Raw genomic sequence first — 24,158 nt, 5'->3', positions numbered from 1 at the left:
TAGCTCTGTTCTCAATTATAGAGTTTGTATCCTTGAAGACACTGAGATGCTTCAGAGTTTCTAGAGAAAAAAACATGTTTTCTGTTTTGAGTTATGTGAAACAATCAGCAGGTTCCCCTACTTGGCTCACAAATTCGTAATACGAAAACGCACGGGGAAATACGAAAACATGCTGGCTCATCACAGGTGACGAAATTACATTAGTGTCTTACACTCCGTCTCTAAACCACACTATAGGAATGTTATAATTTAGAGGAAACCAACATTTTATTTCCTATTTGGAAACAGAAAATAATCGCAACGTTATGAAATGGCAAAATAATTCTGGCCTGTATCTCAACCTGTTGGTATTAATTTAAAAATATTTTATTTACCATGCTGTTTACTGGAAACTTTTACATATTGTTAAAATCGCTATTCAATCTGGGGCAGTCAGTGGTTCAGTCAGAGTCTGAGTGGTTCAGTCTCAGCAACCGTTAGGGATGGGGCAGATATCACCAAAAGTTCTGAGAGTGTGCGGTAACTTGCAGAAGTCCCGGGATTTAGATGGAACTGTTATTACACAAGTGGATGTAGTTTTGGGCTAGGCTCTACTCTCGAATTGTTTTCCCCTTGCGTGACTACCTGAAAGTAGAACTTCGTCTTGGTGAAGATAACAGGTGAAATTTGTTTAGAATTTCTGCAGCAGTGTGATCAGGGATTCAGTATGACTAGCAGAGCTCCTACTACCATTCTTCCTACATCATTGGACTTAGAAAGTTTTGGAGAAAATGAGAGCCAGACGTTTTTCCCTAATTAGCTGTAATTCATTGCTGTTCCTATAATGGTAAGCCTGATTCAAAGCTGGCTTTCAGTGCACGTACTCCCCTGGGACTGCTAAGCCAGCTTCATAACAAAGTCAGTCCCCTAAGACCCAGCCTAGTTGAGACTCGTTATGTGCCAGGGAAGTCCAGGGACTCTGTCAGGTGGGCACGCACTGAGCGACTGCAGCAAATCTGTCTGGCAATGATCCGTAATTACGTTTTCTAAAAGAAATAATGTTGCTGTTGATGGTTCAACTTGCCATACCTGTTGATAAGTAGCGACTATTCACAACTGGGCATGAAGATAATAGAGAAAGATGAAAAATTAATATTACATTGTGAATGCAATGTATTTTAAATAAATATTTTAATTCTATTGTTGGCATTTACAAGTAGAAAGCATACAGTATGTTACAAATATCAAAATGTGAAAAATATGAATGTTACATAAGTAACAAATGTAAAAAACGTATTTTCTTACCTTCCCTGAAAGTAAGAAAACTATTCAGCATAGGAAAATATCAGTATCAAAAACACAGTTTAAGTGTAAAAAAAGTTTTTACACAGTATTAAAAAAACGATCTACAAAATGCCAGAAAGTAAGAAGTGTTGAAATTTGACTTTATATAAATTATAAAAACTGGGTACTTGGGGGTAAATGTTAAATGGTTGAAAAAGAAGTCCAATCATAGTCTTTGCTTAGGTCAATTCTTTAAAATTTTAAAAGCATAGAACATTTTTCAATAAATAACTTTTTAAAAGTGTCTCTGAGAAGCTCTGCTGAGAGCATCAGTCCACAGTAGGAAGGTGGCAGTGTTTTGGGGACAACATGCAATCATTTTGTTTGTAGTGGACGCCTGATGAAAGTCAGAAGACCATCATTGTTAAAAAAAAAAAAAAAGATTCAGAAGTTTTAACACAATTTGTGAGAAAGTTCTAAAGTGCTGAACAAAATGACTTAATTTTAGTACCCACTGTCACGTAAAACTTATTCAACTAGCCAGATACTTCCAAGCAACACTGAATATGGAATCTACAATTCTGAGAAGTGTTAATAGTCTTTCCTTCAAGGATAGGAGGGCTCCTTTCTACACTTTACAAGGCTCTTGCAAAACAGAATAAGAATACAATGGCAACAATACACAGACCGCACTGTGAAAGCACAAGTTCATTTCTGCAATGGCAACAGTATTAATTTTAAAAAACACAAATCGAACATTGGTAAATAAGAAAAAACTTTCCAAAGGCTGCATGCCACATAACTAAGTTACACAATACCAGGCATGCCAGAAAATGAATTCAACCAAGCATATTTAAATTAAAGAGTCGTTTTCGAGTCCGTTTCAGCAGCATTGTGGTTATTATTTTTAGAACTTTCCCGCCAACACCAGTCCCTACTGGCTGGTTTCGCAAATGTGACCCAGCCAAAGGCGGTTTGAGTGTTTCTTGTTTTTAGATTCTTCTCGGGCCAGTACAGAGCATTTACACATACTGTTCTGCTTCCCCATCTTTGGGGACTGGCTGAGTTGTCCCACTTTTGCCTTCTTCATTTGCTGCTGCTTTTTCTGGGAGAGATGCCAAATCTTTAAAAACATCTACATAATGGCCAAAGCCAGGCCCCCAGTTCAAAAGGTTGTCCCAGTTGAAATTCCCTGCTTGCTGCCCGAGCTTCAAGGGCAGTGTGTTGTCCGCGGCGCCCGGGGCGGCCGCCTGGGCGCCCCCCGGGCCGCCCTCCGCCCTGCGGCCGTGGTACCTCCGCGGCTTCAGTCTGGCCCCGTAATTGTCTTCGTCGTCTGCATCCGACTCGTTGACCTGCGATAACTTGGGCATCCTGGAAGTGTACACCATGGGCTTCTCCCTGTCGTACTCCATTTCCGAACACGTGAACGACTCGTGCGAGTCGCTGTCGGAGGACGACTCCGGGGCCGGGATGCCGTCGGCCGGGTTCCGCGTCCGGGACAAGGGCCTCCTGCAGTCGTCCTCGGACGAGGACCGGCCGTGGTCCGCGCTGCAGATGCTGGGGTTGCGCGGCCGCGGCGTGTTGAGCCGCTCCACCTCCTCGATGGACAGGCCCACGGGCGGGGCCGACTCCAGCGCCATGGGCCCGACCGGCTGCTTCAGGCGGCTGCCCGGCCGCGAGCCGTGCGGGGCCAGCGCCTGCGGGCTCTTGCTGCGCCGGCCCAGCCGCGCCGCGTAGCCGAACAGGCCGGGCTGGCCGGTGTCGCCGTGCACGTCGGCCGCGCCGCCGTCCCGCAGCGGCAGGTGCAGCTCCCGGGCCGGGCTGTGCCTGTAGAAGGTGGAGGCCTTGGAGAAGGGCGCCGGGCTGTGCCGGGCCAGCGGGTTGGGCGTCGGGCAGGCCGAGGGGCTGAGGGAGCCGCTTCTCAGCGCCTGGCTGTACGAGGGCTGGTAGGTCAGGCTGCTGGCCCCCAGGGGCATGGGCGACGGCCGGGCGAAGCCCAGCGGGCTGTGGCGCTGGATGGAGAACTTGGGCGTGTGGCTGCGGAACTGCTTGTAGTGCTGGATGATGTCGGCGTCCGAGGGGGCGATGCTGCTGGCGTTGTCGATGTCGTAGTGCTCGATCTCCTGCTCCGGCGACGCCAGCGGCGCGCTGGGCACCGTCTCCGAGCTGCGCGGAAGGTCGGTCTCGTCGTAGATGAGGTAGGGGTTCTCCCTCTCGATGATGTCTGGCTTGGGGTTGCCTTCGGGCTGCTTCCGCACAGCCATGTCGTCCCCGTACGGGGGAATGTTGTCCGGATCGTCGAAAGCCACATTCTCACTTCCCTTTTTCTTCTTCTCCTTGGGCTTCTTCTCCTCCTGCGGACCTTTGGTCCTCTTGCCCCTGCACTGGTTGCACAGAATCAGGCTCAGGACCAGGAGGGCCAGGACTGTGGCACAGCTGCCCACGATGGCGGGCACAGCCCACAGAGGCAGGGAGATCTCCTCCGGGCCCTGGCTCAGGACGCACACGTGCCCGCCGGGGCTGCCGGCTTTGCACACCCTCCCCTGAGGGCAGAGGACACCCAGGCAGGCCACCGCGGTCTCACAGGTGCTCCCCGTGTGCGAGTCGGGGCAGCTACAGGTGAAGCCCGAGTGCAGGCCTGGCTCGCAGCTGCCCCCGTTCTGGCAGGGGTGGGAGGCACAGTCCCCTGGGGGGACGCACTTGTAGGCGTGCCACTGGTTAATGCACAATAAGTCGCCCCAGCAGGGGTTGCTGGCACAGATGTTCGGCCCACGACAGCCAATCTTCACTGAGGGGTCCGTCTTGGAGATGGAGGCCAAGCTGTGCTTCCCGCTGAAAGGCAGACTCTCCCCACCGTACAGCACAGAAGCGATGCAGCCGTCAAAGCCTGTGGAGCAGAAGCAGCCGTCAGGCCTTTTACTTACTTAATTTCTATGTGTTTTAATTTTTCGTCTGTATACCAAGAATTGCATACATACGAGAAATAAGATTTTAAAATACTTGGAGAACAAAAACTAGCCCAATGACATCAATTATTAGATCATACACTGTCAGTGGATTTGCTCCCAAGGAGTTCAACATAGGTTTTGAGGAGCAAAAGGAAAATCTCGGCCATGACAGTGGTTTGTGGGCCTCCCAAGGGGCAGACATAGCGTACAGCTGTGGCATTAATATTCCATGATGTGGGGACAGCAGGGGTGAGGGAAAAAGGTCTAAAATGGCTCCGTAGAGGTCGGTATTTTTTTTAAGTTGAGAAACACTTTGCAGGACGCGAGGCTGCTGACACTGCGGTGCTTCTGTCCCAGAGCCCAAGAATCTACGTTGACACTAACAACAAGGCATGATTTGGATTGGCTTGTGTGCCTACAGCATTCCAATGAATTCTCATCCATTGCTAAAGTAAGCTAAATCTGTAACGACTTACAACCCCACCCATACGTTTTTCCATTTTTCTCCTATTTGATGCATTGTTCCAGCCTAGCGACCTTTCCATCCCTGATGCACTCTTTTGCCATGAGCTTGACACCTCCTGTTTTTGCTCCTGCTCTCCTGGTGTTCTTTGTGATGTGGGCTCCTTTCTTTGTCTTTCTCCTCTAAACAACCATTGACTGCGAGGCACAGAAGAGAAGTCTCTAGGATTCCTTTTCACTCTGCACCCTCACGGTAGGTTATCATCCACGCCCAGTACTTCAGTTGCCTGCTCGACAGTGATAACTCCTAACACGTAGTATTTCCAGCTGCAGTCCATTCCTGATTCTGGCCCCTCTATGTAAAGGTCTAACTCAAAGGTGCTCCACACCCAAAATGGCCCACACCAAAACTTGCTATTTCCCGTAGACATGCTTCTTTTTGCACCATTCTGCAGTTGCCTTTCTCGGTGGCACCACCCTTCTTCTAGTTGTAGAGTTGGAAACCTCCGTGAATATTGCCACAATCACCAACAATGTGGTTGATTTCAATTTTAAAATACCTCTTCCCTGCCCACTTCTTGGTAATTCCTCTGCCATCACACTAGTCAAAGCTCCCACAACACTCGGCCTCCCTCCATCACGGCAAAGTCTTCCCCGCTGATTGGCACAAGTCCGCCCCCGCCCTCCTCCAATGCCGTCTCCATGCTGGCGCCGGGAAGGTCCAGTGTGTGTCGAATCTGGACACGCCTATGACTAAATTTTTCTAGTAGCTTTTTGTTGTTCTAAGAATAAGACCAAAACTACAGCATGGTGAGAAGGCTCTGCTTCATTCCCCAACCTCAGCCTTTACGCGTGACATCAGCCCCCAATGTGCTGAGAGCTGTGACCGTGACATAATGTGCATTTTCTTTTTTTAGTTCCTATTAATATAAAGTAACCTTTCATACTCTCCCATCCTTATCATCACAGTTCAGATTTAAGTACAAATGTCAATTTTCCAGAAAAGTTTCCCTTTCTCCTTTTTTGGCCAATCTCTTAGAATTCTATATTCTTCCTTCAGACCATTTATCATAGCTTAAAATAATATACTGCCTTGTATAACGACACGATTTCTGTCTGCCTCCCTTGCTGGCCACGTGTCCCATTAGCCCACCATTGCACCCCAGTGCCCAGTACAGCTCAGTGATGGCTGCTGGGTGAAGGAACACATGACTGAGTGATGAATACGGGCATGAATAAATGCTTGGTGGACTAGGAAAGCATGAAAGCACCATGGTCTGAATTATGACCTAGGTAGACAAACGCAAGTGTCTAAAGTAAGTGACGGCTGGTAATTTATTCTAAACTTTCTAAAGATACTTATGCTAGTCTAGAATATTCATAATAGATACCGTGTTTCCCCGAAAATAAGACTTAGCCGGACGGACAATCAGCTCTAATGCATCTTTTGGAGCAAAAATTAATATAAGACCTGGTTTTATTTTACTATAAGACCCAGTCTTATATAATATAAGACCGGTCTTATTTTACTATGATATAAGACCCGGTCTTATATTAATTTTTGCTCCAAAAGACGCATTAGAGCTGATTGTCCAACTAGGTCTTATTTTCAGCGAAACACAGTATTACCAGGGGCCCAACTACGTTTAGAGGAACAATTTTACCTTTGCTTTGTGACTCTACTCAACACCAGCATTTACCTGTCTGAGTATCTCGATGAGCTTGATTGGGTGGAATTCCCCCAAGGGATACAGTGAGCACATCGAGGCCACCGAAGTCCTGAGTTGGGTGGGTGACATCCCTGGTGTACATCCTGTCGACGGACAACACCGTGGCCGTTCTGTTTTTCCCAATTAGGAAAGTATGCCAGTGACCATCTGCAACATACACTTCTGGGATGTTTCTCTCCACTTTCCCAGCGATTCCTGCATCTGATGTAAAATGTACTTTGCCATTCTTGATCTGTTAAACATATTAAAATAAAGTACAATTAAACTATACTATGCTTGAATGAAAATTAAAAATATATAAATAAAGCTTTAAAATACTGACCAATTTAAAGTAGCTAGAACAGCTGAAGACACTGGCTGTATTAGAATATACTTATCTCTCTGCCTCTATGATTTTCGGTAACATATACCTTACCTTCACACATAATGGTTTCAGTGGTCTCCAAGGTGTGATACCTAACTTTTCAAGATAAATAGAATTATTTTTGAGAACACAGTTGAGACAATAATCAAGTGAATACCTATTTAAAGATAAGTAAATTAAAACTGTTTTTGTGATTTACTTTCATTTAATGGCAATAGCAAGTATAAAAAAAATTGTTCAGTTTAACAAATGGCCCATAGTGATCAAAAATGTTAAAACTACTTTCAAAAAGAAAAATCCATGGTTAGCTAAAAATGAAGCATACTTGGAAAAATAAAGACAAACAAATTGTTTTACTTCTCATCCATTACACCCTGGAATTGTAGAAAAAAATCTTGCCTATTATTTATATCATTTGTTGAGATAAAAACTGATGAGTAAAGGCTCAGATCATAATAATGAGGGGTCTGGGCAAGTCCTCACTTTGGCTCGCTCTTCCCACTTATCTAAGGATATTTGGTTCCTGTTCCTTCGCCCAGCAGGACACTGGGTAACGGTGCTCCTACTCCAGTTTCCAGCCACCACGCTGCCAGTATTCTGAGTAGACACTTTAGAAAATAAAATCATTTATGAGGCGGGATGACCATGTGGTGCAGAGAGCATAATCCCATCAAACTACCAGACAGAGCTGGTGCCGCAGCAGGCGGATGAAGTGACACTGCATCTCAAATGACAGGAATGAAGGGGGGGATCGTTTTATTTTGTCACTCAGATCAAACGCTATATCTACATGCAATGATCACATCTGGCAGAACTAAAAATCAGTTCACTTTTACTGTGGAAAATACGCCTAACGCATTTACATATGTTATTCATATTGTAATATTTTACTAAAGCAGCCTCTCTAGATAATCACATATTTCAGTACCAAACTCAGAGAGAGAGAAAAAAGAAAGCTGTAGCTAAATGACAATAACATGGCATCAAATGGGCCACATCGCATGACACACAGTACAAGCAGCAACTCTTCTTTGACTGAAGCCAGGGTCTTTTCTAGAAAGAAGCCTTGGGAAGGGACTTCTCCCAGCTCTGTGTTTCTCTCCTACTTCACCACAGCACGTCACTCTTTCACTCGCACAATTCTGATGAGGGTCTTTAGAAAATACCTTAGAGTGGACTGATAAAAATATAACTCCTACTATATCATTCTCAGGGTTTTGCTTTTCCCCAATAACATTCTATCGAACTCCTGTATTCTTCATGTCAAAACATCATGCTCATGTTTGCTTTGCTTTATTTATTAATTCATTTATTTTTTTAAAATCTATAGAGCTCTGACTCCCTCAACCCACCTGTGTACAATACACCTAACCTATTTAAGAACAAAACCAACCGAAACTCTGTGCACCCAAACAACAGAACAGATTCAAAGCAGAAAGGAAGTCCATCATGTATGATACAGACTCCAAACACGGAGCTACATGATATGCCACGGAAGGGAGATTTGTGGAACACTTTATAGTGTCAACACACTTACACACAAATAGACTTTCCTTTTGCTTTTATCTCTGAAATTCTCTCTCTTAATTTCTTTTTTAATCTGAACAGACCTTATCCATTCTATATATCCTCATCTCTCATCATTGTTGCTACCCACGGCTGACCTTTCTCCTTGAACCATATGGAATCCCGTTTACCCAATCTTTTTTTTTCCACAAAGAGTGTGTGTGTGTGTGTGTGTGTGTGTGAGATAGAGAGAGCGCGAGCGAGCGAGAGAGAGAGACAGAGAGAGACACTGATTCAGAGTATGCAAAAAAAAAAATACATAAAATAAGAAAGAAACTGTCAGAAAGTGAGCCAAAAGGAAAGAAGAAAACCAGGGCCTTGGTCCCTGATAAGCTAACTGATAAGTAACAGTCCATGTGAACCAGCTTCCTAGCCTATATAAGCAGGTCGTATTCCTGTCATCCAGATAACTTGCCTGCTTACAACAGCCACTCTCTTCCTGTCTATTTAGTTCTCTGTATTCACTTTTTTAAAAATTTACTTACTTTACCTGCCAAGCCTCTTAAACTCTGAAAAGCTGCTTCTCAAAACTTCATACAAAACAAATGTGCATTTTTGTCTGCATTAGTAATTATTTTTATTCATTAGCAATTACATTTCTAAGTGCTTGCTACCAATGTAACCAAATCTGGACAAGCTGCACACTGCTGTGCCATTGGAAACACAAGGTTTTATGATGACAAAAATGGATCCTGACATTCAGCTTCTTCCTTAAGGAAGAAAAAATTCTGTCTCTGATTTCTTTAACCACATTGTATTTTGTATCTTTTGGCTTAATGAGATACTGTACAGAAATATTTCATATGTCATTTAAATGGCACGAGGACTTGGAAGCAGCTTAACAGATAATGCACAGACCTCAATGTCAAAACCTCTCAACGCGTATAAAAAAATGTTTCTTGTAGACTGAAGGTCTACTTCTCTCTTTACATCTTTACTTTCTTGGCTTCTAGTAATTTTCAATGAAAATTATAAACACCAACTAATAACATTATACAATGACTTATATGCTGTTTTTGCAGTTGCTTTGTTAATTCTGGAACTGGGCTTTTTGTTTCCATAATGGAGGTAAAGTGATAAACTGAAGATATTCTCTAGTGCCAGATTAGGGCAGTTTCTCAGGCCACACACTACTGACATTGCACAATAAATCATTCTTTTTTGTGGGGTGCTGTGTTGTGCACTGCAGGATTTTTAGAGACATAGCACTAGTACCTGGTAGTACCCCCACCGAACCATAACAATAAAAAAATGTCTCCAGACGTTGCCAAGTGTCCCCAGTGGAGTAAAATCATCCCCAGTGGGAATGACTGGATTAGGGGATTATCATATGAGAATTTTTTAAAAGATTTTTTTTCTCTATGTTAAAGATATGTCCATGGAGTATAACAATGAGAGTTGGCTTGGATAGAGAGAAACTTTGAGAAGAAAGAGGCTGAAGTTTAGGGGTGAACATCTGTTTTTATTTTTAGTATTACATAGGAATTAAACCTTGCGATGGTCTATGTATTTCACTTTTTTCTTTATTAACTAAGCTTTTAGAAATGTTCAAAATACTGATTTCTATGTGAAAAATATCAGGAAATCTAGGTTGGGTTTCTTAAGAATTTACAAAAATTCATATAAAATTATGAGTAGAATTATAAAATACAAAAATACATAGAAAGCAGTCAATATAACTAAAGAAAATGATGATCTAAGAGATCATGTCTTATTTGTGGGAAAGAAAGCAGAATAATAGTTTTAGAAATTAAGAAAGCTAAGAGCTGATGGCAAATACATATCTAATTAAATTGTTCACCAGTTTAACATCTCATTTATAGTTGAGAAAAAATACAAATTATGTAAAACCCTAATGATAAAATCAATCCATTGTTCTCATGAACTATGATGTTTACAGATTTATTTAGAAATTATTTGGAGTAATTAGCTATAATTTTACTTACAGTCATTCCAAAGATACTTAATTCCACAGGGTTTACCTGGATAGTAAATTGAACATATGCTCCAGAATAAAGCCAGATAAAAATTTCAAAATGTTTTTCCTTATTTTAGTCCTGCCAGTTAATATATACATACCAATGTTTGAAATAATTCTTGGAGAAGAAGTATTTTTCCATTTCAAAGACACATTATCTTTCTGTTTTACTTTGTTTAAAAGTAGGGGGAAAAGCACTATAAATTTTTGTCCCACAAAATAGATCACAACAGATTCTTTCTATACCAGCCTACCTAGCAGTGGGCTCCCCTTTAAACCAAGACAGAAGTGTTAGAAACCAAACCATTCAGATCTTTGTTCCTCTGGCCAGTGCCTGGGAAATAGTTAAGACAGATGATATTGGAATGTTGCCCAGCGTTAGACGGAACTCTAATGGGTTGTAAAAGAAAAGGACAGAAATTATGGGAGAAGTGATTTAAACCATGACACAGCAGGCGGTCTAATCAAATGAAGTCACCATTAGCTTTTATCTTACCTTCACAGTAGTGTAATTGCTGCTTTCTTGGATATGGATTAAAATGCCATTCTCGCTTCTTGTTCTGAATTTTACTTCCAGACTGTTCACACCAAAAGGCTCCAACATGGCACCTCGTATGCTCTGTCTTAACAAGTATTCTCGCTTCTCATTCTGACTCATGGTGTAGTCCAGGCGCCCTTTGCCTTCTAATGACAGGGCAGTGTCAGGAGTCACAGCTGCAAGCCAGCACAGAAAGGGAAAAATGAATGCTTCCATTATTTCTTACAGAGTGTCTGCAGGTGACAAAAATTATCAAAAGGGGACAATGAAATATACAGTTTAGGGGATTAATGTCCCCCAAATCCTCCTCTTGAAAAAACAACTTCCACATGTGAACTACTGCATCAGTTAATTTCAAATGCTTAAATCCATTTCAGAATCATGAAATGTAAAACATTTTAAGACAGGCGTTAATTAGGTGGGAAATATTCATTAAATATTTGATACTTGACATAAATTGAGTACCTGAAGAGATAGACACCTTTTAAAATTGTGGGAAACACAGTGAAACATTATTGTTTTATAATTTTCACTGTATCCAAAATTCATAAATTTTTTCACAGTGAAAATGATCTGTAATCTTTATAGTCTCTAGCTCATCAGAAACTTAATCAAAAAAATGTACAAATTTTTATATTTGTAACTATACGACTAGTGATAATCATGTAGAATTTAGTTTATCATCATGTATAATTATAATTTATCATAATCTGATAAAATGTTCACACTACTGAAGTATAGAAGTTTGTTATAGCAAAAGACCAAAAAAAAAAAGGACACAAATGAGCTCAAAAGGGTTTCAGAACGGATGGTACATTTTATAAAGGTGAATTTTATAGTATGTGAATTATATCTCAGTTTTTAAAATAATAAGACGTTTCTCAAGCCAATGACTCATTTCATATTCCAGATATAATTGAGTTCCTACTTACTAAATACTTATTACTTTAAAAAAATATCATGTGACAAGGTACTTTTCCTGTTTTGACTTTATCCTAAATAATTAAGCACAATTATACTTCTGCTACTAACATCTTTTTGATCATAGTCGATCCTTAATTTAATCATGAATTGCTATTCATTCTCATAATAGAATCAAATGACTCTTTAAAAAGTTGTCAGTTAAATACTATAATTTAAGTAGTAACCCCTTATTTGAAAGTGAAGCAATTTTTTATAAAAGAGACCCCATTAGGGTTAGCTAGTGGGATGTACAGCTTGAAATTAGAGAATGCCACGGTCTAGTGATGGCTTGAACATCCTTAATGTCTTAGTGACAATAACATTAGTGTTTAGAAATAAATAACTAATAAAAGGATTTAAAAAAATCATATTCAAAACCAATTCCAATAATTACAAATTAAAATTCAAGTATCATCTTTAATTGTAATAGACTATAATGCAGTTGTATGGTATTTTGAACTCAGTGTTCAGTAATTTATTACTTGTACTTTTCTACCAAATACAAAAATCCACGAGAGAAACATCCCTTAAAGGCAAATGATATTAAGCCAAAGCCTGAATTAGCCCGCAGCCGTGTAAATCGCCTAGTCTTCCTATTGGTTAGCCAAAAATAAATGCTGTGTTTATAAAATGGAAACTAATTAGTTATGTAGTAAATAATCCTAAAAGGATGTCACTCTTCCTCAGGTTAAAAAATGAATTTAAAATTGTGATTTTACTTTACTAATTATTGCCCATTTAATATTTTCAATAATTAGAATGAAAACAATTCAATTACATATTTAGGTGCATATATTTATACTTTTCATGGTTATTGTAATTTCCAGTGGAAGATGAAACAGCTTGCATACATTTTTCACAGTATTTCCCCGTCAGTCCTTCTTTGCAGTGGCACTGCTGCCATGACCAGTAATCCGTACACGTGCCGCCATGCTGGCAGGGGCTGCGTGTACACGCTCCTTCCAGTCTAGGACATCTAAAATAAAATCACAATAAAGACTCAGAAAGCACAAAACAAGGTGGGAGGAGTAATTTGTTAAAATTAGATCTAAATGTTTATTAACCTGTTTAATTTCGTGCCCTCGATCCTTTGAAACTCAAGTTCCAAATACATTTGTCGCATCTAATCAAACTAGAAGCTGCCCTGTAACACATGACCTGCCTCGTTCATAAAAAGGATCAAACAAAATAACATCTTACACAGTAAAGAGGTAATAATTTATTCTTTAAATTAATTCTTAATTGAGCAAGACATCTTTGTCTAACACACACTTTGGTTACTGTGATCTCTGGCGATGTGTGTATTTGACTTCACACGTCCTCCCGCAGATAACTAACATTTCCTGAATGCCTACACCACATGCCAAGCAGTATTCCAAGCATGGAGATAAAGTAATGAAAAAAATCCATGTGTTCATGGAATCTTTACTTTTCCTTGTGGGAGAGACAGACAAAAAACAAACAAAAAATTAGATAAAGGTATAGTATGTTAGAAAGAAGGAAGTTCTGTGGGAAAATGAAGACAGAGAAAGGGTATTAGGAGTTTGGGGGCGGAGTGGGGGGTTGCCGGATCTCTAGATTAGACAGTAAAGGAAGGACTCATTCTCGTAAAGACCTAAAGAAAGCGACAGAACGAAGTACATCTGCTAGAAAATCATTCCAGGCAGAGGAGACAGCAAGTGAAAAAGCCCGAAGTGGAAGTGTACCTCGCGTGTCTGCAGGACACCAAGGGCCCCAGATGCTTAGAGCACAGTGGACAACAACAAGTGTAGATAGATGTCGTGAGAAGCTCAAGGAGAGGCTGCATCATGAAGGCCTTGTAAGTCAGGATAAGCAATGACTTCTGTTTTTAAAATGTCATGCTGGTTGCTGACAGATTAGATGTGAGGTTTTTGGTAAGAGAAGAGTCAAAAGTAAGTCTAAAAGTTTTGGCTGAGCAGGTGTGTGGATTGCGTTGTTATTACCTGAGATAGGGCAATCTGTGGAAGGAGTAGGCTGGGGAGGAGTCAGGAGAGAGGGCCAGAAGTTCAGTTGTAAACTTCAGTTTGAGATATTTGTTAGAAACACACGTGGGATATTGAGTAGGCTGGCAGATACAAGGGTCTGAAGTTCAGACGGGAGGCCAAGTTGATAATAACTATTCAAGAGTCACCAGCTTTACAGACAGTAGTAAAAACCAAGGACTATAGACAATGACTTCAAGAAGGAATATGCATACAAAGGGAAGGTTAAGGAAGAGAGGTGAAGAGCAGAAAACAAGGAGTGTATCATGTGTGCTGGTGGACAAATAAAGTAATTTAGCGGAGAGGAGAGATGAACTGTACCTAATGTAGCTGAAGTTCAAATGAGATGAAAATTAACCACTGATATTAGCAAAACAGAGGCCGTTGATGATTTTGACAAAGAACATTTTTTCAAGGAAAAGAAGAGAGAATTAGGTTGATAACTAGAGAGGAAAATGGGATTAATAAACACTTTTTTTTTTTAAAGTAAAATGGGAGAAACGACAGCATAAATTGAAACGAGAAAAGAAACAATGCTGAAAAAGCTGGAGCGCTGTTTCTGGAAGGTTTTGGGATGGAATCTATTGCACAAAAGGGGCTTGGTTTTGTGGGACTAGGAAGAGTTCAGTGAAAGAACAGGATACAAGGTACTGCAGGAGGCGCGGACAGAAGTGGGGTGAGCTCTGGGGAATTTGCTTTTGATTGCTTCATTTTCCTGAGCAAGTTAGAAAGCAAATTCATCAGCTGAGAAAGGGATGCAGGAGATGATGTTTGAGGTGTGAGGATAGAGGAGGCATGATCTCATCACCGAGGAGAGTGGGAAATGATTAAACTAGGGGCATTTAATATATAGCCAAGTAATACTGCGGCTGCACTACCTTAGTAATCATGAATTTAAAGGGACTCCTCAAGAGCAAGGATCTGTCTTGTCTATGTATTTGCATCTGAGCCAAGTGCCCAGCTCACGAGCTGGCTCTGCTACTCACTAGCTGGCTGACTTTGGGCAAGATTATAAACTCTGAGTAACGCAGTTACCTCATCTGTAAAATGAAAATATAGTATCTACCTCACAGAATCGTTGTAAAGGTTAAATAGACTAGTAATACAATAAAATACTACAAATATGTTGGGTCTGTAGTAAGGTACCAATAAATCTTAGTAAGACACTGGATAAATCTGAAGTGAAAAAATGAAAGGAAATTCTCCAATGTGGGAGCCTTGAAATATTTTGGTCTTTAAATCTTATAGATTATGCCAACATTATCCAAAGACAATGGCATCCATCATATCAAAATACTGTAAGGTAGAGGTATGTTTAGGAATAAAACCAAACTTATTAAGTATAATAAGATGAAATGATGTTTCCAGTGAAGCTCCAGTTTTAAATTCGGAATATTTTATGACGAAAAAGTGATTAAAAGATAAATAAAAATTCTCATTTCAAGAGAATTCTATCTCAATTTACAAATATTCTGAGAAGTCATGAAATAATATGCTTCACATGAAGCATAATTTGAGGGAAAATTAATGTAAGAACATTGTTTATAATATGGCAAATATAGACACAGCAAGATATGTTCTTATACTACCACTGTAACCTTTCTGGAAAGTAATTTGGCCATACATATGACTTAGATCTCTATGTTTTGATTTAAAAGGACGTTCACAACATATTTAAAAGTAAAAACATCAAATTTCAAAACCTATTTGTGTGACCATGGAGAAGGATACAGAGGGATGCACATCCAACAATTTACAATGGTTAGCAATGAGGACTCTGTATTTCTGTATAAGTAATTAGTGCGATTAGTGATAATATGGTAGTACTATAGTACTACCATATTAACAGCATATGGAAAAATAAGGGCAAATGCCACGTCGCAGTAAAATACTTAAGTTACAAACATTAGGAAGTGCTCACTGCTTAGTCTTCCCAATTTTCTTTCCAGAAATCTCAAGCAAGAAAATAATGTGAACAAACATTTTTTTGAATACATATTAATCATCGGGTTATTAATATGTTAAGAAAATTGGAAACACGTGTACAACCATAATTAAAATAGGGCACCTCCATAGTAGGCAGTCATGGACGTGTCAATGATTATTTTGTGAGTCTATGGGTAGTTTATAATCTACTTTATATTTTTCTGAATTTTCTAAATTTTCAATATGAATTAGAATAATTTGAATTAATATAATCAACATAATTAATATAATTAATATAATTTTAATATAATAATTTTAAATTATTATTTTCACAATTCCTATGTTATTGCTATGTCATAACATGTCATTCCTATGTCATTTAAAATATTATTTTCACAATTCCTATGTCATTGCACAATTCCTATGTCAATTCCATTATTGGAACCTAACCAATAATCAAATATGAAGAAAAACTGTTTTACAGTTTGCAATTAATCAAATTATTACTTGTTAAAGATGTATCAAGTTCTGGGGAATATATATGCTTATGTTTAAAATATTTAATTTCAAATATTTTTTTTGTAGATATTATTTTTACACGTATGAACTGTCAGGTTCCTTTCTATGAGATTTACCAACTTAAGTCATAAAATTGTTATCATAACTCTGATAGAGCATATATATACATACATGCATACATATATTTTTATATATATATATATACTATTTTTCTTAGACTCCAGAAAATAAGAATTAAATTCATAATTAAACGTTATGCCAAACAAAATTTCACAGCTATAAATAAATATTTAAAATTCAAAACAATGTGAAACATTTGCTATTTTTAGGGCTTTGGGCACAATAGTTTCATCTTTTGATGCTCAGTTATCATACACTTTTTGCATTTTCTGTAAAAGAGTAAGAAATAAAATTGCCATACTGATCTAGGATGCCTTGTGCTGCCAAAGCTTGACTGGGTTCCAGAGGCCGTCCATTGACTGCAAATTCCATTATGCACCCGACAAAATCGTGGCTTTCCACGTGTCCTCGCCTCTGAAGGACTGGTTCTAGAGACTTGATGCCTCCAACGGTGACTCGATTTGGCTGAACGTCAAGAGTCCTCCATATGAAAGAAAAGCAGATTAGTACCGACATGATAGATTGCAGCAGAATGTTTCGTTTAAAAACGAGTGACGATAACTTTTTCTGGCATGTGTTTTTTATGTATAGCACGGTAAATTCGAGTGAAAAACATTACATATTAATACATGTCCACAAAACAGATACCTAGAGAATTATTAGGTTTGTAAGGTCTGAAAATAATGAAACTTATGGAAGTGGTATTTTTCAGTCAAATGGGATGTAGGTAACAATGTTGAATTATCAAGGAGCACACTCCCGGGAAGAAGATAAAATTCAGTAGAAGCAGTGAACATTCTAATATTAACGTCAGGTTACTAGTTTTCCTTTACTACAGAAATGATAAAGAATGCGAGTAAGTTGATCAATGCAATGGATTATGTGTCACTAGTTTATTTTTCTCTGTTACTATTTCTATTAAAATCACTTATCTTTTAGGTGGGGTAATGCTGTGTTTCGGTTTGAGGTGCTATTGAACCATATGTGCCAATAATTACCACATACAACATTCAGAGAATGTGTCGAAAAGGGGTGGGGTGCTGATCTTAGCCTTGAAGGACCCAGGTCTCATGAAACTATTTCAGGAACCTTCTCGGAGTAGAGGCTATGTTATCCCTTCCTTTCTCTAGCTTTATTCTCATCACTACCACTTCATTTCACATCTTTTCCCACACATTTGTACATTAATTATTAACTTTTTATTTTAAAGTACAAAAATTCCTTTGAGGAGGATAAACTATCGTAAACTTTTATGTAATACTTAGCAATAATAAAATTACTTTCAAATGTATAATTTCCTTTTTAATATCAAATAATACTAAAGATCAAACTAATCATTTTACTTACCAGTCATCTGAAACTGCCACGTTACTGATGGTACAATATCCTGGTTCTTGGTTCTCAGAACAAGAGTCCACAGTTAGAGAAGCTGCCTGTACATCAAGAGAAGGAAACAGTGGTCACCTTGGGTCCCTTTTGCCCTTATTAGCCAACACTGCCAAGGGCTTGTTTCTATCTGGCCATGATTTGAAAGTTATAACATTTTGACTTAGTATATTATGATAAATATAATATTAAATTATGGATACGTATTTCTTTGTTATATCTAAAATTAAAATCGTGAAATCATTACATATAAAGGGCACAAAGGTGCTTTGAAAATCTTCTCCAACCCCTTTGTTTTATAGATGAAAAACTAAGAATGCCATTAACGTCTCTTAGAATATCATACAGATACAGTAGGTCTGGGGACAGCTTCCAGGGGTGATAATAAGCCTATTTATTCTACTACCCACCTACTCTTAACAAATGAAAAAAAGGAAAAAAAAAACATTGTATTTCGGATTTTCAAAAGTCTTCTTTATAAAGTCTTCTTTCAGTAATACATCACACATATATACAAAAAGATTTTGAAAGTACAAAGTAAATATGCTGTACAACAACCTATGAAGATTGTAGTACTTGCATTGAAGATAAAATTTGAGATAATGTATAGCAATCAATAAGATGCTGTTTTTATTTATGACAAGAATCCTTATTTATGAATAGCATCTTACAGTATATCTATGTATAATCAGAATGATTATACATTGCTATACAGCAGAAACTCCCCAACGATACTTAAATTACAGCTAACAGTAGTTGTTTTCGCATCCGAAGGGATGCATTACTCCCCTGGACCCCAAGACAAAAGTCTTCTGTCTAGTAGACCGTGTGAATAGTCCTTGTGATCAATGAACAGTCATCAATCATGGCCACGAGGCCCAAGAATATGACAAAAGTCAGGGCTCTCTATGACAGAAGTCAGTGGCCACTGGGGTTGGCTGCAGCCCAGTTTAAGACCAAGCTTGTTGCATATCCATGTTATTCTGGGCTCTACAATGCTGGTGTGATGCCCCACATTTGCTCCCCAAGCTGCAGTAAGTTCTGCAGATGACAAAACTTTGCATATTGTAGTTGGTGACATTATAAGGACTATGTTCAGAGTGGTATTTCAGAACATGGTCAGTAAAGCACAGGAAGGGGTCTAACCTAAAATCCAGGAAGACTGAGGGTTTCTACCAATGCAGACAAGCAAGGTTTTACCTAAATTTATTGAAAAAGTTGAATGGACTAATCCAACTTTGTCCATTTGGATAGCAGAAATATAAATTCAGTTGCCCCGTGAACAATGCAGGGGGTGCCAACCCCCATGCAGTTGAAAATCTACGTATAACTTTTGACTCCCCCAAAACTTCAGTTGTCCCTCGGTATCCACGCGGGGTTAGTTTCAGAATCCCATGATACCAAAATCCACAGGTGCTCCCTATATAGAGTGACGTCATACAATGCATACAGTTAGCCCTCTGGGTACATGGACTCCTGATCCAGGATCAAAAACAATACAGGTATTTATTGAAAAACATCCTCATACAAGTGGACCCACGCAGTTCAAACCCCTGTTGTTCAAGGGCCAAGTGTACTACATAAGTATTAATTTATATGAACGGTTATCATTCGAGATTAATTTTAATAAAAGCAAAGCAAATGTAAGAAACACAGCACTGGGAGGTCAAGCAAGTTGAGCAACATCACCCCTTATTCACGTGCAAAGGTCTCTCTGGTTTTCTGTCTTGCCGAATCAAGTACTTTCATTATGAATAGAAATGATTCATTTCCTTAATATCCTATTTCTATCAATACTATGTATGATAGAGATTTCGAGGGATTGTCCATAAAAATATATATTTAGATGGGAGGTTTGTAAAAGTATATCTTAAATACCTCACATTTCAGAAATAATGAATGGACCCAATTTATAGTTATTGTACATCACATGCTACGGGCTAAAATATTTTTTAAAATCTCTGTGAGTTAATTATTATAACTGATTATAAGCTTCATATAATGGACTCTCATGAGCCAAGTAAGTTTCTTTTCTTGCCACCTTCTCAAGGAAATTATAATAAATACTAACATATTTAGGAAACATTTACACTTCCCATTTAGTTAACTCTTTCAATAGTATATTTTTTCCAGTGATCTATAAAATTGAGTGACATTCGATCTCAAAAGCAGTTTTAGGTTTTCATGATACAATTTATGTTACTTATGTTGACTATTTGATTTAAGCACAATTCCCTTTATTTCTAAAGCAAACGTTAACACATCTCTGTGTAAGTTTATGCAAAGTAACCATCCATTCTGAAGATCCCTAAAGCGATTATAAGCTAGAGCAATCAATGAATATTTATGAATGCCTCAACTAGGAAAAATACTTTAGATAATGGTATTATATTTTACTCAACCTTAATATTTAACATATTTTTCTTATTTTCTAAAACCTTGGTTATGCCAATCAAAGAACAAATATCTGAGGGAAAGTTTTCTTTGAATAGTAGCTCATGCAATTTACAGAGTTATATGCATCTTTTTTTACTGCTGAATTTTTCTATCAGTCCCACTGTAAATTGAGATGTTTCTATCCTCCCTATGCAATGATTCCAAATGGAGAAGTTAATGATTTTGCCAGTTTCCAACAAAGTCCTTTTGAACAGTAGGAAACTGTTCAGCATCCAGTAGGGACCTTATTTTGGATGTTTTCTGAAAGGGGGAGACATTTTTCCTCTGACTGAAGTAAACATGACAAGGGTGTTTTGGTTTTTGTTTTTTGTGTCTTTTTTTTCCATATTTGGTATTATTCAAAACCTGATGACTATGGCCACATATTACAAACAAACAAACAATTATTTTCTCTCTCCTTTTGGGCATACCTTGCGGTGCCTCTTTCTTTGCTCTCCTTCTTCCTCCCAAGCCCTTGTTTGAGAAAATCAAACGTTCATTAAGTTTAAAGGGACCTTGGCGGGCATCAGGTAAAATCGTCTATTCCACATGAGGCCACAGACAACGTCTTATCAACATGATTATTTTGCATATGCTTGGAGAACTAGGGTGAGGTGGTACCTACTACCCCAGTTAAGGTGACCTGTTAGTATTAGGAAATCGTAAGTGCCTTACCATCCCTGCTCTCCGGGCAATCACAGTGTGAAAATGTCCATCCGACACCTTCTTCATGGTCGTGAGTTTATATGTACCGCTGCCTAAATTATAAGAGAATCTTAGTCTTTCTTCAGCAATTTCAAGGGCCAAAAACTCAGCCCGGTCCCCTGTCTGGTTGTCATAGTTGTAAAGCAATAAAGCATGGCTTTTAATAGTTGCAAATTTGACATAAATATAGTTGTTATTGGGATCCAAGCTGGGAAATTCCATGTATGATAACTCCTCAAATCCATAACTATTCAATTCGCAGTGTTTTCCAAAGACACCTGTAGATGGGAAAATTGACAAATTGACACACCCAATTCCAGTGAAGTTTTAGTAAATGACTTTAAGATATTTTTAAGTTACAATAATAAGTCACACTTTTAACGTTTTTTCATTACTCTCCAAAGAATACCATCTAAATCAAATTGAAATAAAATGAACTGATGATCTTTAAAACATATAGCAGAGATGACAAACTGATGCAACTGCTTTTCCTTGGCCAATTAGGGAATATATCTAAGTATGTCCCATTTCTAAAAACTAGATTTAGTGGAATAGAGTATGCCTGAAAAGATCTCTTTCCTGGAAAACGTTTAAAATTAGTTTGTCAATCTTTTTAAAATTTTAATGTGCTGTAATTTTCAAATATTTCCTTCATGATATACAATTATTAAAAACAATATCAATTCAATTGAGGATGGTTAATTCTGTTTTGACTAAAAAAAAAAAATCAGTCCCTGTACTTGTGGTATTTTCAAGGATCACAAAATTAGGGAAGGGATTCAAACACTGCTTTTAGGAAAGGAAATAAGTGTCTTAGTTTTTTATCTCTTTCTTGTTTCATACCCACTTTGGGTATGATTTATACCAGGCTACTTGGAAATAGCTTGCTGTTTTTTCCAAAATCCAGCATTCTCACTTGTTTGTGCTGGTTCTTTTTCAAACTTGAAAAATGAGTTTTATTGATGTTGCAATGCTATGCCAAAATTCTTTTCCCACAAATATTAGTAGACTGTAGCAAATGATTGGAAAATTAACCCCTGCCAATACATCATGACTCTTGTGAACTTGCAGAGCTTTCACTCTTTAATTTTGGCTGCACATCTCTTGCAAATGCATTACATTTAGCGTACGGGAACTGTTCAGCCAGAAGGAATCCACGCCATCATTTTACAGAATACTTAAAACTTGCCCAAGGCCACAGAACCATGCGAGACAGAGCCAATATTTGAGGCCAGATCTACTGATTGTCTAGTTGTTTTGCTACACCACATTTTATGTCCAAATGTTCTTTAAATTAAAATGGCCTAGAAGCTGCTATAAAAGTATATGTCTATTTTCCTGTCAAGGCTGAGATGATTTCCATTGTAATGAATATATATAATTTATTTTTAATCATTAACTAAAGTTAAAGAAAAGGCAAAGAAATTATGAGGATACTACTTGTTATATATCATATATTGTATATGGCATACATTTATGTATATATGATAAATATATCTCATCTATCGTATAGCATTTACATTTTATATTGTATCTGTAATTTATATTTATATGTAATAAAATTTTTAAATTTACTTATATTAAACATATATTTATTATATTACAGATAACTTATATATACAGCAAGAGTAACCAAAGATAAAGAAAAAATCAAGATAAAACGTACAAATTAAATAGATGATTGAAGAAAAATCTGCAGTATGTGTTCCCTCAGGTCTCTGCTGATTAGATTTTAATAAATCTATGAAAATGTGCTTAAAATTGAATATAGAAAGATGTTCTATATTTTTATACAAATTAATACTGTATTTTAAGACATGAAAATTTTCTTTATGGAATATTTTTTCTCTTTAAGGAATTGTGCTACTGTTTCTAGAGATAGGTAGATTTTTGTTTTTGAAATACAAAAATAAAATTTAATGAGGATTTTATAACTGCCTTCGAAATGAAATGCCATGAACTAAACCTACATAAAACTCAAGAAACATTATTAAAATTACTCTAATAAGGGATATTTTATATGTATACATATAGGAAGATATACATATATACATACAGGAAGTTATAATTAATTATAGAGGCTCTCTTTATAAGGTCTTAAGTACTTTATGTTTTTTTCTGAAATATGACCTAAAGAAAAAATCTAAATTTCTTAAAACAAATTTTAAATCCAAATAACACATCCTTCACTGATGAGAAGGTAAACAGTGAAACTTTCTTCTAACTTCAAAATTATAGTGACAATGTCATTTTATAGAATGCATGTGTAACCACCTCCAGCTATTTATTTGAGGCATTCCATCTGCCATTTTTATTTGTATGCTTCACCCACATTCAATTTGAAAAGGAAAATACTTTTTCCTTTTAACTTTCTCTGGTCTCAACTCATGCATTGTTGTTTGAAGATTTTGTTTTGTTTTGTAAGTGCTTCTGTTGTTCTCTGAGGATGTCTAAGTTTAAATAATGTTTTTTGTCTTTTCCTTACTTGGAAGAAGTAAGGAGAGAAATTTGCACTGCCAGCTACATATGATCTGTCTCTCTTTTAATTTACATTGTTGCGCTAGCCCCCTTTCCCTACAGAGCTTTAGTAAGGTGAGGAGAAGGTCCATTTGGACCCCACAACACTTCCAACCAATAGGCAATGACTACTATAACGGCTACACTGTAGCAACAGTTTGTTCTGATTTAGTACCAATTATCTTAAATCCTCATATTTACAATTGGAATGCAAAGGAATCTTTAAAAATGTAAACAACCTTTGTTGGATTACTTCAAAATCATTTTCCACTTTCCTCTCTCCTTATCTTTCATTCCAGACCACAAATTAAACGATGAAACTGATTGTGGTTATGTGTAGAGGACAGCTTCCTGTAGGATTATAAATTATCATTGAAAGGAAGATGTTTTGGGATATCTAAAGTTGTGAATCTTTTGACCTGGGTCTACCTTTCACTGTCTTCATGAGCAGTGTTGGTGAGAATCTCAAAGAAATTTTAAAAAGGACTGAATGTCATACTGAACTGAAAATAAAATCGTGTTCTAGTGGTTCTACCACCTGGGAATAGTTCTGTTTTCACTTTTTAACTTTAGACAATACCCACAATATCTGGGCCTCAAGGCCATTGCCAAAATGCACGACTCACAATGAGATACTTTTATAGTCTGTTTTTCTTTATCATTCCATTGCTGTGCTTTATAAAACAAAACTAGATAGACTCATAGACTTATTTGAAAATGAATTAATAGTACAT

The 24,158-nt window shown here is 38.0% G+C and overlaps 1 protein-coding gene across 2 annotated transcripts in view; it reads right to left on the bottom strand.

Annotated features, from left to right (window-relative positions):
* Positions 1–541: 541 nt before the first annotated feature.
* FAT4 (FAT atypical cadherin 4) overlaps positions 542–24,158 on the bottom strand; it is a 159,362-nt gene continuing 135,745 nt past the window's right edge. The window contains exons 11-17 of one of the 2 annotated variants that reach the window (XM_033133778.1): positions 20,878–21,185; positions 17,728–17,813; positions 16,682–16,861; positions 12,664–12,788; positions 10,808–11,025; positions 6,374–6,635; positions 542–4,150 (exon numbers count right to left, since the gene is read on the bottom strand). In XM_033133778.1, the coding sequence (XP_032989669.1) occupies positions 2,286–4,150; positions 6,374–6,635; positions 10,808–11,025; positions 12,664–12,788; positions 16,682–16,861; positions 17,728–17,813; positions 20,878–21,185 (3,044 nt within the window). In that variant the 3' untranslated portion in view covers positions 542–2,285. The remainder of the gene's footprint in view (positions 4,151–6,373; positions 6,636–10,807; positions 11,026–12,663; positions 12,789–16,681; positions 16,862–17,727; positions 17,814–20,877; positions 21,186–24,158) is intronic. The other variant, XM_033133779.1, reaches the window with a different exon arrangement.

The sequence above is a fragment of the Rhinolophus ferrumequinum genome, chromosome 18 (genome assembly GCF_004115265.2).
Source record: "Rhinolophus ferrumequinum isolate MPI-CBG mRhiFer1 chromosome 18, mRhiFer1_v1.p, whole genome shotgun sequence".
NCBI classification, from domain to species: domain Eukaryota; kingdom Metazoa; phylum Chordata; class Mammalia; order Chiroptera; family Rhinolophidae; genus Rhinolophus; species Rhinolophus ferrumequinum.
Note: the sequence above shows the minus strand (reverse complement) of the source record. Positions and strands in the feature narration are given on the sequence as shown.